The following is a 13,689-nucleotide window of genomic DNA, read 5'->3' on the forward strand; positions in this document are numbered from 1 at the left end:
ATGTAATATACATACATCTTAAATTTATTTTATTTTTATTTTTTGTTATATGTAATAAGTATATCTTTTTCCCTCCAACAAATGTGTGGTCCTATCAGATTTTCTGTGGAGCCTTTTCTTTCTCTGGACACATCTCTTCTGGGTTGATAGGACGTGGGCCAGGCATTTTTAAGGCCTGATGTTCATCTGTATCCCAGGACGTCCCTTTACCGCCCCTGGATTGGATCTACTGTTTCTTGTACCCTCATATTCCTGTTCTTGGTTTGTTCCTTCATTTTGCTACAGGAAGTTCTCAAGTAGTTTTCAAAAACATGATTAGCAAATAGTTTTTTCATGTCTTCCTGCATTCTCTGCATTATCATTGAGAAATCTGATGTGACCCTGAATTTCATTTGTGGACACAGAATGGAACAGATGAGTGACTTTGACCTTCTGAATGTGTGTGTGAGGGTGGAGGGGGTCGGGGATTGGTCGGGAGTATGTGTGTAGGGGCAAGGTTAGCAGAGGGAAGTGTGGCCTGGAGGAACGTGGTTTTAAATTTAGGAAGCATGAAATTGTGGCTGTTTTTGGTCGTCCCACTCGGCCAAAGAACGCCAGTTGTTGGTTGGAGGTCAAATCTGCAGAGTGATTTTCAGGGACATCCCCGTATTGACCTGATCACAGCCATGTCAGGGTACAGATGGCATGCTGCTCACCTCTGTGGTGCCATGCGTAGAGGCACTTGGCAGGCTAGGCAAATGGGTTGAACGTGGCCGGGACGTGGGCAGTGCCCAGCCGAGTCCGGAGAACCAGTGGTGTGAGCACTGGTACCAGTATGGCTGAGCTGCCAGAGTGGGGTTTGACTGCTGGATGAACGTGGGTGATGGCTGAAGAATTCAGTGGGCTTTAGAGCTGACCTCCCGGCCCAGGGTGTGAGGGACCCGCTCCGCTTTACAGTGGGGCAGTTCACAACTAGAGTATCTCGTTCTCATCTGGATATATGTGGTTTATTTAGTGAATTTCTCATCCTCAAATGTTCATTTCAAATGCCTCACTCTATCTAGCTTTCCTTGACACTTCACTCATGCATAATTTACTTATTATTTGTCTGGGTTCTTGGTCGCTATTTCCTTTCTTACCATGTTGCTATAACATACAACTTCTTCCCCTATTGTATTGCGTTCCCCAAGGATTCTCAGACACATCACTTAATCATGTGATTATGAACCTGAAATAGAGGCAATAGTCTTGGCTCTATCTTTGTCACTGGGCTTTGTACAGATCAGATGCGTTGTATGTTACAGTGCTTTACAAACAGCAAACGGGAGCTGGTGTTATTTCCCGTCTGTTTGTTAATGTGGTGAGTAACAGCCTCACATGAGCCAGTTAAGCAGCCACTGTCCCCAGCGTCTGTGTAGCTTCCCCACCCGGATATGTCCTGAATTTCTCAACAGGAAACAAAAGCTTGCTATTCTCTAATTTCTTCTGCACTGGGAGCTTTCTTTTAGCTTATTCTTTCTCTCTCCTTCTTGGAGTCCCTAATCTTTCACTGCTCAGCTGGGCTGTCGCACAGCTGCATCCTCTGTGACTCCAGAGTCTAAGGCTCAAGGAACTGGGCAGGGCCTGCCCCCGGCAGCCCAGGCTCCCTGATGCACCAGGCCTGGCCTGAGCCTGAGATTTGCAAACCCAGGTCTTGGCAACTGCACTGCGTTTGTACTGAAGTAACCCAAAGGGGTACTGGTACTGATCCACTTCTCTCTGCTGATGATGTGGCTGGCCGACCTCCATCTGATGGATGTGGCAGGTCTGCACGTTCTTGGTGTTGGGGTCTCAACAGCAAACGTGACCAAGGATGCTTGCAGCCTAGGGTCCCTCTCCATTTATACTCCTGGGCTCAGCCGTTGATCTAAAGTCCCAGAGGCCCTGGGTCCTAAACTTGGCAGAGCTCCCAACATCGGTCACTTGCTGTGCCAAAGCCAGCCTGCCCTGATTGACCCTCCCTCGGAGCCTCTTTTCAAGCTTGGCCTCCCAGCCTAGACTCCTTTCCTCAAAGCCATTTTATTCAAGGAGCCTGTGCCATTTCTGGTACTGAGTCTTGACCTGGGACACGCAGGACCACCACAACATGAGTCTTTAGCATCACGTCTGGAGAACCAGGATTCAAGGTTCTATTCCTTTCTTCAAGAAGTCTCCTTCTGCACACTCAGTCATCCCTTCCCTGGTGACCAGATTGCGTATCAGAGATCTCAGTCATAGAGCATCTTGCTCCTCTAAACTATGCTGTGGGTACCTGCCTGCTATATTTGCTTAGCTGAGTCATCCCTTAGATGACTGCCTATGGGTAATGTTGGCTCCTTTTGATAAAAATACCATAACCAGTATAAATGTGACACAGCCACAGACTGGAGGGAATGTGGAGGAGATGGCCTAGATTGGAGAGCTGGCCTGGCTGCGTGCACAGCACACACAGGTGAAGTGTGAAATGTCCTGGGGCCTTTAGAGTGGCAAAGACGTGGAGGAGAGAGCACGGAGCTAGCTGTGGACTCAGGGAGAGGGCTGCTGCAGCTGTGAATTACTCTGGGATACAGAGCAATTTGCTTTACTCTCTGACCTTCTTGCTGTGTAGGGCCTAAGAACACCATGGTGGCAGGTGCTGTGCAGGGGATCCTGGCGTCATTTAGGACAGTGGCCTAGGTAGCTTCGCAGGGTATCTTCCAAGTTTGAGACTCTGGGGAAAAACTGGCAGATTGAGGCCGTGAAACCTTCCACCTCTGCATGAAACAGCCTCTTTCTTAAAGTGTTTCGTGGTGCGCAGGATTTGGCACACCATAGACACGCCATTTAGGATGCTTCCTTTTAGTCTCCACCCACACTTCCCCTTGCTTTTTAGCTTCTTCTGGTTGATTTTTCTCTCTCTCATACTCTGTTTTCTTCTCACGCCAGCTTTTGAATAGAAAAGACAAGACCACCTTTGAGAAATTGGACTATCTGATGTCTAAAGAAGATAATTACAAGCGGACTCGGGACTATATCCGAAGCCTGAAGATGGTTCCCAGTATTCCTTATCTAGGTAGGAGTCTGAATTGGCTTATTCTTTGTTAAGAAACCTGCTCAGTGCCAAATAAGATGTTTGTACAGTTTCTAGTGGAGAAAATTCCAGGAAGCGGCATGGGCCATGGATAAAAAAGTCACTGGTTGGCTCCTTGGATTGAAACAGGCTGTTGGTTTCCCAAGGACTGGGGATTTTGATGAGGGCCTTGAAACAAGGGACATTCTGCTTTTGATACAAGGGACCCGTGACTCCCAAGCCAATCCCCCCTGCAGCCCAGGAGGGTCTCAGACTCTTACGATCCATCCACATCCTCCCAAACTGGGGGAACTCAGGCCCAAACCCCGTGTTTCGGTTCCCTGGGCATTATTAATAGAGCTTATAAGATTTGTCCCAACAAAATGATAAGAACAATTATTGATTTTTCTGATTAGAAACTAATACATGATTGTTGTAAAGAATTAGGAAGAGAAGAAAATTACTATAATATGTTATCCCACCTAGAGATAATCCTATTTTGCCTCATATCCTTTCATTCATTTGGGTGCATTTAAATATATATGTTTATTCTGTTGTCAGCATTTAATCTTACTACCTACATTCCCATTGGATAGATTTGTCCCATTGGATAAACTTGAATCTACTCTCTAATATTGACAATTAAGTTGTCTCTACATTTTTGCTAGTAAAATTTTGCAGTGAACATCTTTGTTACAAAAATTTCCTGCATATAGTTATGATTATTACCTTGTAATAAATTCCTAGAAGTGTGATTATTGGGTTAAAATACAAGCAAAATTGTATGCCTTTCATGTATATCTTTAAAACGTTCTCCATAGAGATTGTGACAGCTCATAGTTTCATTGGAAGGGGTTGAAATTACCTATTTTCCCCACGTGCACAAATACTTTGTATTTTCATGTTTTTGGTTTTTTTTGCTTTTTTTAATCTTTGCCAATTTGATAGGTGAAAAATGCTTCTTGTAGTGTGGGTTTCAGGGTTATGCTAATTTTATGAAAAAATATTTCTACCCTTTTTATGATCAAAATAGTATTAATAACAAGGGCAATTAAGGTTTCATAGAAGTAACCTTTAATAGTTTCAGGGATCTAGAGCAATTTTTTTGAGATGCATTTTTGACAGCTTTTAAATTTCTTTCATAAGCATTGCTTATTTAGATTTTCTAAGTCTCTTAAATCCAATTTGGAAAGTTTATTTTTAGTAGAAAATTGCCCATTTGATCTAAGCTTTCAAAATTATTAATGTAGCTTTTTCCTTATTTAATTTTTTTTGACCATACAGTTTTTATATGGTATTCTCTTACAAATTTTAACCTCCTGTGTATGGTTATATTTGCTTGTATTCCTAAAAGTTTGCATTTTTCTTTTTCTTTAATTTGTTTTGCCAGAATTATGCCTGTTGGTTTTTCCAAAGAATTAGACTTTGTATTTGTTTATCAGCCACATTATTTGTCTGCTTTCTAATTTACTATATTCCGTCAGCCTTGAATGTGCTTTTTCTCTCCGCATTTTAATACCTCGGATACTTGGATGCACCTTGCAATCGATGTTGACAAAGCATTGTGACATGGTTTAATCGGCAGCAGTTTTTCTTAGTGATACATAAAATAATGGTGTATCTATAACAGATGACATCCTAAATTTGATGAAATATGGAGTTTCCACTTTTGTCTTTTATAATTTATTTCTCCTGCCTTCCTTAAGTTGTTTCGTTATTTCTATTAACTATTTCAGTTAAATTATTGGTTCATGTGTATAAATAATATAAATATTATTCTTTCCGCTTTAATTTGGAAAACAGTTAAGGGTACATACATTTTTCTCTCATTGCTACTTTTGTTATGTCCTACTGTTTTGATGTATGGTGTTCTCACTGATGTTCTTTAAATGTTTTGTAATTATAGTTGCAATTTTTCTTTTATACAAGTATTATTTAAGTTAGTGTTTTTTTAATTTTCAAGGGTTTGGTTTGTTCTTTTAATGGCTTTATTGAAATATAATTCATTGTATCATTTATTTAAAGTGTACATGTCAGTGGTTTCTAGTATATTCATAGAGTTGTGTAACCATCCACAAAATTTAGGACATTTTTATCACTCCATGTAGACACCCCATACCTTAGTAGTCACTCCCTTTGTTTTTCTACTGACCCCTCTCCACTCACCCATCCTCAGCCCAAGACAACCATCTGTCTACTTTCTGTATCCATGGATTTGCTTATTTTGGACTTTTCCTCTAAATTGAATCACATACTATGTGGTCTTTTATGAGTGGCTTTATTCCCTTAGCATCAGGTTTTAAAAGTTCATCCATGGTGGAGCATGATCAGTACTTCGTTCCTTCTTATTCCCAAATAATACTCCATTGTATGGATGTACCGCATTTTACTTACCCATTCATCATTTGATGGACATAGGAGTTTGTTTCACTTTTTAGCTATTATGCATAATACTGCTATGAACGGCTTTGGTTTTTAAAGACATAGTCTTTTCTCTAAGTTTCTCACTTTGGTTTAGAATTTGTGACATATGGGCTTTCTGGGTTTTTTAAAAATGTTTGACATTTGTCTTGTGGTTTAATATAAGATCAGTGTTTGTAAATGTTTCCTGGGTACTGGAAAAGAAGGTGTAATCTCTCAAAGCACTCTCATAATTACATTATAATACTTAGGTTATTACTTTTTGACTACTTGGCCTATCAAGGACAAGAACATACGTTAGACTCCCTGCATTTCTAAGAGTCTGCCCTCATTGTTTACTGCATAGAAGTTTGTAACAGCTGTTGATTCATTGTGATGAAATGAACAAAATGTCTTCATTCCATTTTTTATTTGCTTTCACTTCTTTGTCTGATGTCAAGTCTGTGAAATCTGTTTTATTTTTCCCTTGCATTCATTTTATACATCTTTGATTCTGTTTTGGATAATAATATTTTCAATTGCTCTGTTTGATACATGATCCTTGAAAACAGCATTTAGCTGGACACAATATGAGAGACCTGGCCTCTTAGTAGGGGAGGAAAAGTCTTTCACGTTTGTTTAGTCTTAAACCATGTCATTGAATTCAATATCATCCTATGCTTTCTTTTTTCATGTTTCCTTATCCTTTCCTTGCTCGCTCCTGATGCCTTGCAATGTCTTTCTACTTGGGGACTGGCAAATTCCCGTGTCAGGTGTGTTGATGTGCACAGCTCCCCAGCCCCTTCCCACTTGGCCCAAGGCCAGTCAAGTGAGGGGTGAGGCGATGGTATCGGGGTGCAGGTAGCCTAGTGCGGGCCACCGGTTCCAGTAGCCGCCGCTCCAAGACTGAAGGACGGGCTGTGATCAGGACAGCTGCCGTGTGCTGTCTGCCTTCTCTGGGCCTGCTGGCCCTTGGCTGCGCCTTCTCATGCACTGTTGCAGTGATGGCTTGCAGTAGCCTAGCGAGTAAGCAGGCCCTGCGAGGTTGCCTGGGGTCACATCACTGGGAAGTGGCAGAGCCAGGACTTGGCCCAGATGGTCTGGCTGTAGGCCCTGAGTTCTGGACACTGCCCTCTCCTGACTCCCCACCTCCACTCTCCAGGTCATTATTTTCCTACTCCTCCCTTGCAGTTGCCACCTGTACATCCTCAGCCATTTATGACTTGTGGATGGCCTCCATCGGCACTGTATGAAGTGGGATGACTTGTGACACCCTCTGTTCTTGGACCACAAAGCGGTGCTGTCTTAGGTTTCTGAAGGCATTTGTTCCTGGGTCTCAGCCAGGGGCAAACCGGACCAATACCGCCTCCCCTGTCTGACCTCTGCCTCTTGTCATCACATGTAGCATATGCACCCCAGCTTCCCCAACTACAGATTGTCCTGTCCTCAGGCCTCTGGCCGGAGGCCCCTTGTGTGTCACCTCAAAAGCTCTCGTTGGGCTGCGGGGCAGATCTGCACTCACAGTGGACAGGTAGCCTGCGCCAAGCCTGGGGCCCCTTGCCACGGACTTTCTGGACAGCTGCAGCCCTCCGTGTCCTTGATGACCTCATCTCAGCTGCCTCTTCCTGGCAGGTGCCTCCCGAGAGACTCCGCCTTAGGCCTCTGTTCTCCTGCACAGCCCTCCCAGCTTAACTGTCACTCTGCTGGCCCTTCAGCCTTGCAGTGATTTCCTTGTCTCCTCAGGCCAATGGACTGCATTTCTCAGACTTGCGTCAGAATGACTCCTGACATATCCAAGTTAGAGGGAGAGAACAGGAAGCCACTCCAGCGTCCTTTCTGTTTTCAGGACAGTGTGTAAAGGTTTACCATGGGGGCGCCAAAGCGTCATAAAAAAGAGCTAAGCATGATCCTATCTGAGTCTCCCTGGGGTCATGTATCTTGAGGGCAGCTCAGGGCCCTACCTGCATGTCTGCTTACCAGGGACAGACTCTGCCCAAATCCAGGTGGTGGTGTCAGTGCTGGATTCCTCTCGAAAACCCAACCTGTCCCGCAGATGGATTTGTTTATCAAAAGAGGAATAGTGACAAAATTCCCGGAAAGTACAATATGGAAAAAAATGTCTGAAGCCATATTTTTCCCCTTGGCAAAGTTGTCACAGTAGGTCTTTCCCTGGGGAAAGGGAGTCATGCTTTGGGAGCCATGTGAAGTCGGTCACTGATATTTCCAGCTGCTTTGTTAGTTCCATGGCTTGAGGTCTTGAGGCTGCTTTAGCAGTTATTTGCCTCCATAGCAAGTTTTATTTTTGTAATGATTCTTTTAAACCTCTGTGGACGGCTCTGTGCTAACTGGTTTCCTGGGACTAGTCACATATGTGTCTCTTACTCCCTGGAAAGATACCCTTATGTAGAACTACCAATTGTTATTAACCATGTGGGTGTGTATTCCAACTCAATTTCAATGCAAATTTTCTGCATTGAAAACTTTGGTGCACTGAGTTTCTCGTGAAATATAATTTAAAAAACACTGAGGGGAAAACTACATTTTAAAAATAAGACTCTCTTTGTATCTAAAACTTTCAGTTACTTCAGAGTGTAAAAATAGTGGTAGGAAGTGTCAGGTCAATTATTTGCAGCTTAATTTTATCTGATGGCAATTCCTTGTAAATACCTAGTTCAGACTGAAATGACCACAAAAGCAGGCAGAGCACTGTGAAGAATGGCTATGCCATATATTTCTAAATACCTTTATTGACTTAGAGAGTGACCATAATTCCCTCCAGAAAACAGCTAAATAAAATTAGGTATGCAACGGATTTTAAAATGTTTAGCGCTGATTCTAAAAGTAACTATAGGCAGTGTGGGAAACTGTGCTCTCTCAAGGAACAAAAATTAGGCATTCTGACAGTTCTGAGTAGTTAGACATTCTTGGTGAATTTACCCAGACTTCTAAACTATGAAATGAATTTCTAGAACCTAAGCTACTCCTTCAAATAAGCAAACCTTTCCATTTTAAAAAAGTCAGCCTCTATTTTCAAAGATGAATTCTGAAGTTTAAAGTCAAGTGGTTTCCGAGTGACAAGGGAATAGACCTAAACTGTTGGATACCTAAAAGGATTTTCAAAGAGAAGAGGTCATGGGTCACAAAGAAGTGTTTGTGCTTATGCCCCAAAGCCCCACAGAAGCCAGGGAGTGAGGGGCTCCGACAGTAGCCTGAGGGTGGCATGTGCCAGGCCATCTGCATGGTGGGGGGGCACTGCTGGTCATCAGATGACCAGTGGGCACTTCCATCCAGTGATGGACTCACCAGACAGCATCTCTGCTCTGGTGGAGCCCACATTCCAGATCCAATCGCGGGCATTGAACAAGAAACCAAAAGTGAGCTGAGCACTATGAAGGGAAAGGCAAAGAAGCAAATGAAGGGGGAACGCAACCCAGTCTGGGGGACCAGAGAAGGTTTTCTGGAGCGAAGCCCTAAGGGATGAATAAGCAGGGTGAAGGGTGGGAGGTGAGCATGCCAGACAAAGACAGCAGCTTGTGCAAGAACCCTCAAGTGGGGAAAAACATGTTTGTTGGGAAAACTGGCTGGAGAGTAGAGAATGAGGGGGCGGCTATCATGAGAAGCAGCTGGAGTGGGGGGGCGGGGGGGTGAGATCGCCTGGGGCCTCACCACTGGGAGTGGGAGCACAGGCTCTGACCCCCACCCCGAGAGCAATCAGGAACCATGGAGGGTTTTGAGCAAGGGCACGGCCGATTGGATTTGCATTTAACACACTCCTTTGCCTACCGCCTGTGAACAGTTTTGAGAGGTCAGGCTGGGGGAGGGAAGACCAGGTAGGGGACCGATGCAGAAAGAAGCCTGTGGTGTATCACTGTATTTCAGAAATTGCTGGAGGAGGAGGGAAAGCCCTTAAAAACAGTTCACTTTAGAGCAAAGCCTTGGAAGGACATAACACAGCTGTCAGTGAGCATGTCCCTCCTACCTGATGGAGACACGGCATTTCCCTGTACTTTGCCTCGGAGCTTCAATGTGTGCATTTGAGCGGTGGGCCCCCTGAAAGTAGAGATGAAAGGGCAAGTACGGTGCTCTCTTGATGTGCGGGAGGGATTGAGCTGATGGATGTGGCAGCACTTCCACTTCCTAGAACATGGGTCCCAGTGGCTGGTGCCCCTTTGGTGGGGCCACCACTACCCAGCACCAAGCCTGATGGCTCCCACATCAGGTTACCACAATATTGTCCAGCTGTCCCAAGTTTGCCAGCATTAAGGGTAATCCTTTCCCTTAATGCCCAACTGAAAAAATTCCATTCCCCATGCAGGAAATCCAGCCTTTTTTTCTCTTTTTTTTTTTTCTCAGTTCCCCACTCCACGTGTTTCCAAGGATCCCTAAGGAATACTCATTTGTTCCACAGCTCCATCCTGGTTGCTGCATGGTGCCTCAGCCTGCTGCCTGGCCCCAAACCTCTGCCCCCCTCACCCCCCAATCTCCTGCCTTTCCTAACCAGTCTCTCCAGCTGGACCTATGTGGAGCCAGGCTCCTCCTTCCTTAGCTGGGGCAGCACAGCTTAGTGATGGATAAGGGGGTGTCAGTGCCACAAAGCAAAGCTTAAGCCTGCATTTTGGAATGCCTGCTCTGGAGCCCATGGGCCCTGCCTCTTTTCCTCTTTGCCCGATGACCACGCGCTACAGGGGCGACCTGTCGCCCGCCCTCCCCTGACTCAGGAAAGCCTTTGATCAAGTTTCCCCTTCCCCAAAATGAGGCATCCTCCCTCTCTGGGGCCCAGCAAGCAGGGAAAAGCTGCCCTCTGACTCATCTCAAACTTACTTCACAGTCAGCAGAATAATCACAAAGACATAACCCCGTCCCAAAGGAAGGAAACCTTTTCCATTATTTTATAGCGTGGTTAGCTACATACCATCTTCCAAGAGAGAACTTTTGCCTTCACTTTTCCAATCTTAGAATTTGTTACCTTAAAATTGACATTTCTCTGGGACTTCCACTCTTGCTCAATTTTACAAAAAGCCAGTGGGTGTTACTAAAATTCGCATTTTGTGAATGAAAAAACCCCCCACAATTTGACTTATGACTTACCCGATGTCATATGCCAGGAGGATACCAAGTTTAACTCTAGTTCTCATGCTCTGGCTGGGGTCCCACCCAGCTTTAACTTAATGCATCCCTCTTCCATTTAATATCTCTGTCTCCATGGAGACAAACAGTGTGGGAGGAAAACATGGTGGGGAGGGCTTGTTTCCTGTCTGCTTTGCTGCCAAGAGCTGAGCACCTTGTCACATTTGTCCCTTCTGGGGCATCGGGAGGACTTGTAGTCAGCTTTTCTCTGGGTCAGAAAGTTTTATCTGAACCCCTAAAAGGAGGTGAGGGGATAAGCCCATTTTGTGCAAGAGAAAGTGTTTTCCTAGCAGGAAGTCTGCATGCTCAGCAGGATGCCTGGTCCTCTTTGACCTTTAGTCTTTGGATTTCCAATTAGAAGTTAATAATAATGGCAACCACTCACGGTTATTCTTTCACCATGTGACAGGCATAGCGCTGAGCACTTCACATGCACTATCTCATTTAATCCTCCCAACACCGCTTCCTCTCAGGGAGGCACTATTTTTAATTTATTTCACAGCTGCAGAAGCTAAAAAAGACTCATGTTAAAGTAAGTGGTGAGAGCAGTGCTCAAACCCAGGTCTGACCCCAGTGCCCAACCACTCATCTCAGAATGTGCCGGATGTTCCCGCTAACAGGTCTTTACCCTCTAGGGAAACCAGGAGAGTGGGCTACAAGGAATGTCTCCAGGGACTCTCCTGCGTGGAACAAGGGCTTGAGGTGGAGACCGAGGGCCCTCCCAGGGTCAGCCAGCCCTACGGAAGAAAAGGGTTAGGGGTAGAGACTGCTGAGTTTCTCCATCCTCAAGAGTAACCTGGGCCTTTGGGACGTTTCAGAGATGGAGAGTGAAGGCAACGCTCTGAGCATCTGAAGGATTTCGTGTGGTAGATAGCTTGAAAGATGGCCGCCAGGGTTCCTGCCCCCTCGTGTTTGTGTGCTTGTGTAATCCCTTTCCTCTGAGCGTGGGCACAGCCTATTGACTTGCTTCTGACAAATAGAATATGGCAGAAATAATGGGACATCGCCTCTGAGATTGGATTGTGAAAAGACTGTGCCTTGTGTGTTGGGTGCTTGCTCCCTCTTTCTCTCTCTTGGATGACAGAAGCTGGGGGAATCCAACTGCCGTGCATTTGGCAGTCCTGTGGAGAGGCCCGTGTGGTCAGGGATCGAGCTTGAAAGCAGACTCTCCCTGAGTGGGTGGAGCCTTCGGATGAGACTGCAGCCCCGGCCAACAGCTTGAGCGCATCTTGAAACATCTGAGCCAAGGGCACCCAGCTGAGATACACTCCACTTCCTGACCCGCAGAATTGCAAAATATATAATTACCATTTATTGTTGTAGGCTGCTAAGTTTGGGGGTAAGCTGTCACACAGCAGGGGGTAACCGTACATTGCAATCTTTATCATTACCCCACATTTATTACTCTGTTGCCCCATCTGTATTAGGACAAAACCAGCTGTAAAACTCAGCACACACAAGACTCTAAGATTGACCTGTAGGGCAGCAGGAAGTGCGAGGTCCCTCTGAGAAGCTAATTTTGAGGGGAGGAAATCCTGTAGGACAGAGGGTGTGGTCGTCCCTTTGAGAGGTGATGAATTCTCACAGCTCTCTCAGGAAGAAAGGTGCCTGAGAAGAGCCTGAAAGTTCCCTCAGAAAGGCTGAGGGGCCCTAAGCACGTGTATGTCGGCCTTTGCAGTGTCATGTGTCCGGACCTTCAGACGTCTCGGAATGCCTGCTCAGGGAGGACAGGGCCCCCCGAGAGGCTGTGCCCAGCAGTGGCATTCAGCACCCACTCATTCTCTTAAAAACTTTTTAAATGACAAAAGTAACACGTTGTTTGTTGTAAAACTCATTCACACTATGAAAAAAGTCTATAAAGTAAAAGGCGAAAATTCCTTCTTCCTCTCCTACGCCCCAGAGGCCGCCACTGTTAACAGCTGGTGTGTATCTTTCCAGAGAGCTTCGTCTACATAATGAATATATGTCCACGGGGGTGGAGGGGAAGGTGTGTGTGTGTGTGTGTGTGTGTGTGTGTGTGTGCGCGCGTGCGAATGATACTGTGCTTTTTGACCAAAATGGGAACATTTATGTGTATTTTGTACCTTCTTCTTCTTCCGCTTAAAGTGTCGTAGATACTCAGTGACGCAAACACAGAATTCCTTCACTCTCCCCAGTGGCTCCCTGGCACCCACAGATGTGCGGGTGATTTGTTGGGGGGGGTGCCTGGATGCATGCTGATTTGTTTAGCTGTGGCCTGACTGATACACATTTAGGTGGTTTCTACTTTCTCCCCGACAGATCATGCAGTGGAGAAAGAACATCCTCATACGTGTGTCTTTACTCGTTTTTCAGAGTATTTCTGAAACACAGAGTGCTAGAAGTGGAATTGCTGGGACAGAGCTCTTTGTGCCTGTTTTCTGATAGCGGCTCTGGAGTGCCCTCAGAGAAGCTGCAGTTACACTTCCAGCAAGAGAGTGTGAGCGTGTCTGTTTCCTTCCTCTCACCAGCACCAGATATTACCAGCCATTTTATCTATGATAAAATGAAAGGGGAAAGATGGCATCTTCTTTTAACACACATTTCTTTACCCACTAATCCGTTGTGCTCTTGGCAGAGGAGCTGCTTTTCTACTTCAAACATACGCTCCCTGGACTCTCCCGGGCCCGGGGCAGGCAGCCAGGCCTCCCACCCAACTGCTCAGCTGCCCTCTGCTCCTGCTTCTGCTTGCTGAATATCGTATCTGTCCTTCATCTCTCTCCCTGGGTCCCGGCAAGCAGGCTGACAGAAATCCATTCCCCAGGCACACTTGCCTGGGCCTTGGTCAGCATTTTGGGTTCCAAGGAGGCTACGTGCTGCTTCTAGTTCTTTCCCCTCTTTGAGATGACTCGGTGCCGGCCTCTGTCATCACATAGCCCTGAAAGGGAGTTCTGATTCCATCCCCCAGGCTCTGGGCCACCCCCAGCGCTGCTAAGGGTCAGGGCAGGTGTGGGAGCTCTCTTCTGTTGTGAGATGCCCCTCAGCTTCAGGAGGGTTCACATGCTAACGCAGGGGAAAGGGAGCAGCCAGAGACCAGCCCATGGAGCCATATTTATTGTGACCATCGATGAGCTGGGGATGAGACAGCCAGATGGCCC

At 45.8% G+C, this 13,689-nt stretch overlaps 1 protein-coding gene across 12 annotated transcripts in view; it reads left to right on the forward strand.

The window, feature by feature from the left end:
- Positions 1 to 13,689, forward strand: part of RALGPS1 (Ral GEF with PH domain and SH3 binding motif 1) — a 249,656-nt gene that overhangs the window by 108,385 nt on the left and 127,582 nt on the right. For all 12 annotated transcript variants that reach the window (XM_033122561.1, XM_033122562.1, XM_033122559.1 and 9 more), the window contains one exon: positions 2,923 to 3,049. In XM_033122561.1, coding sequence (XP_032978452.1) covers positions 2,923 to 3,049 — 127 coding nt within the window. The remainder of the gene's footprint in view (positions 1 to 2,922; positions 3,050 to 13,689) is intronic.

The sequence above is a fragment of the Rhinolophus ferrumequinum genome, chromosome 12, assembly GCF_004115265.2.
Source record: "Rhinolophus ferrumequinum isolate MPI-CBG mRhiFer1 chromosome 12, mRhiFer1_v1.p, whole genome shotgun sequence".
In the NCBI taxonomy this organism is placed as follows: Eukaryota; Metazoa; Chordata; class Mammalia; order Chiroptera; family Rhinolophidae; genus Rhinolophus; species Rhinolophus ferrumequinum.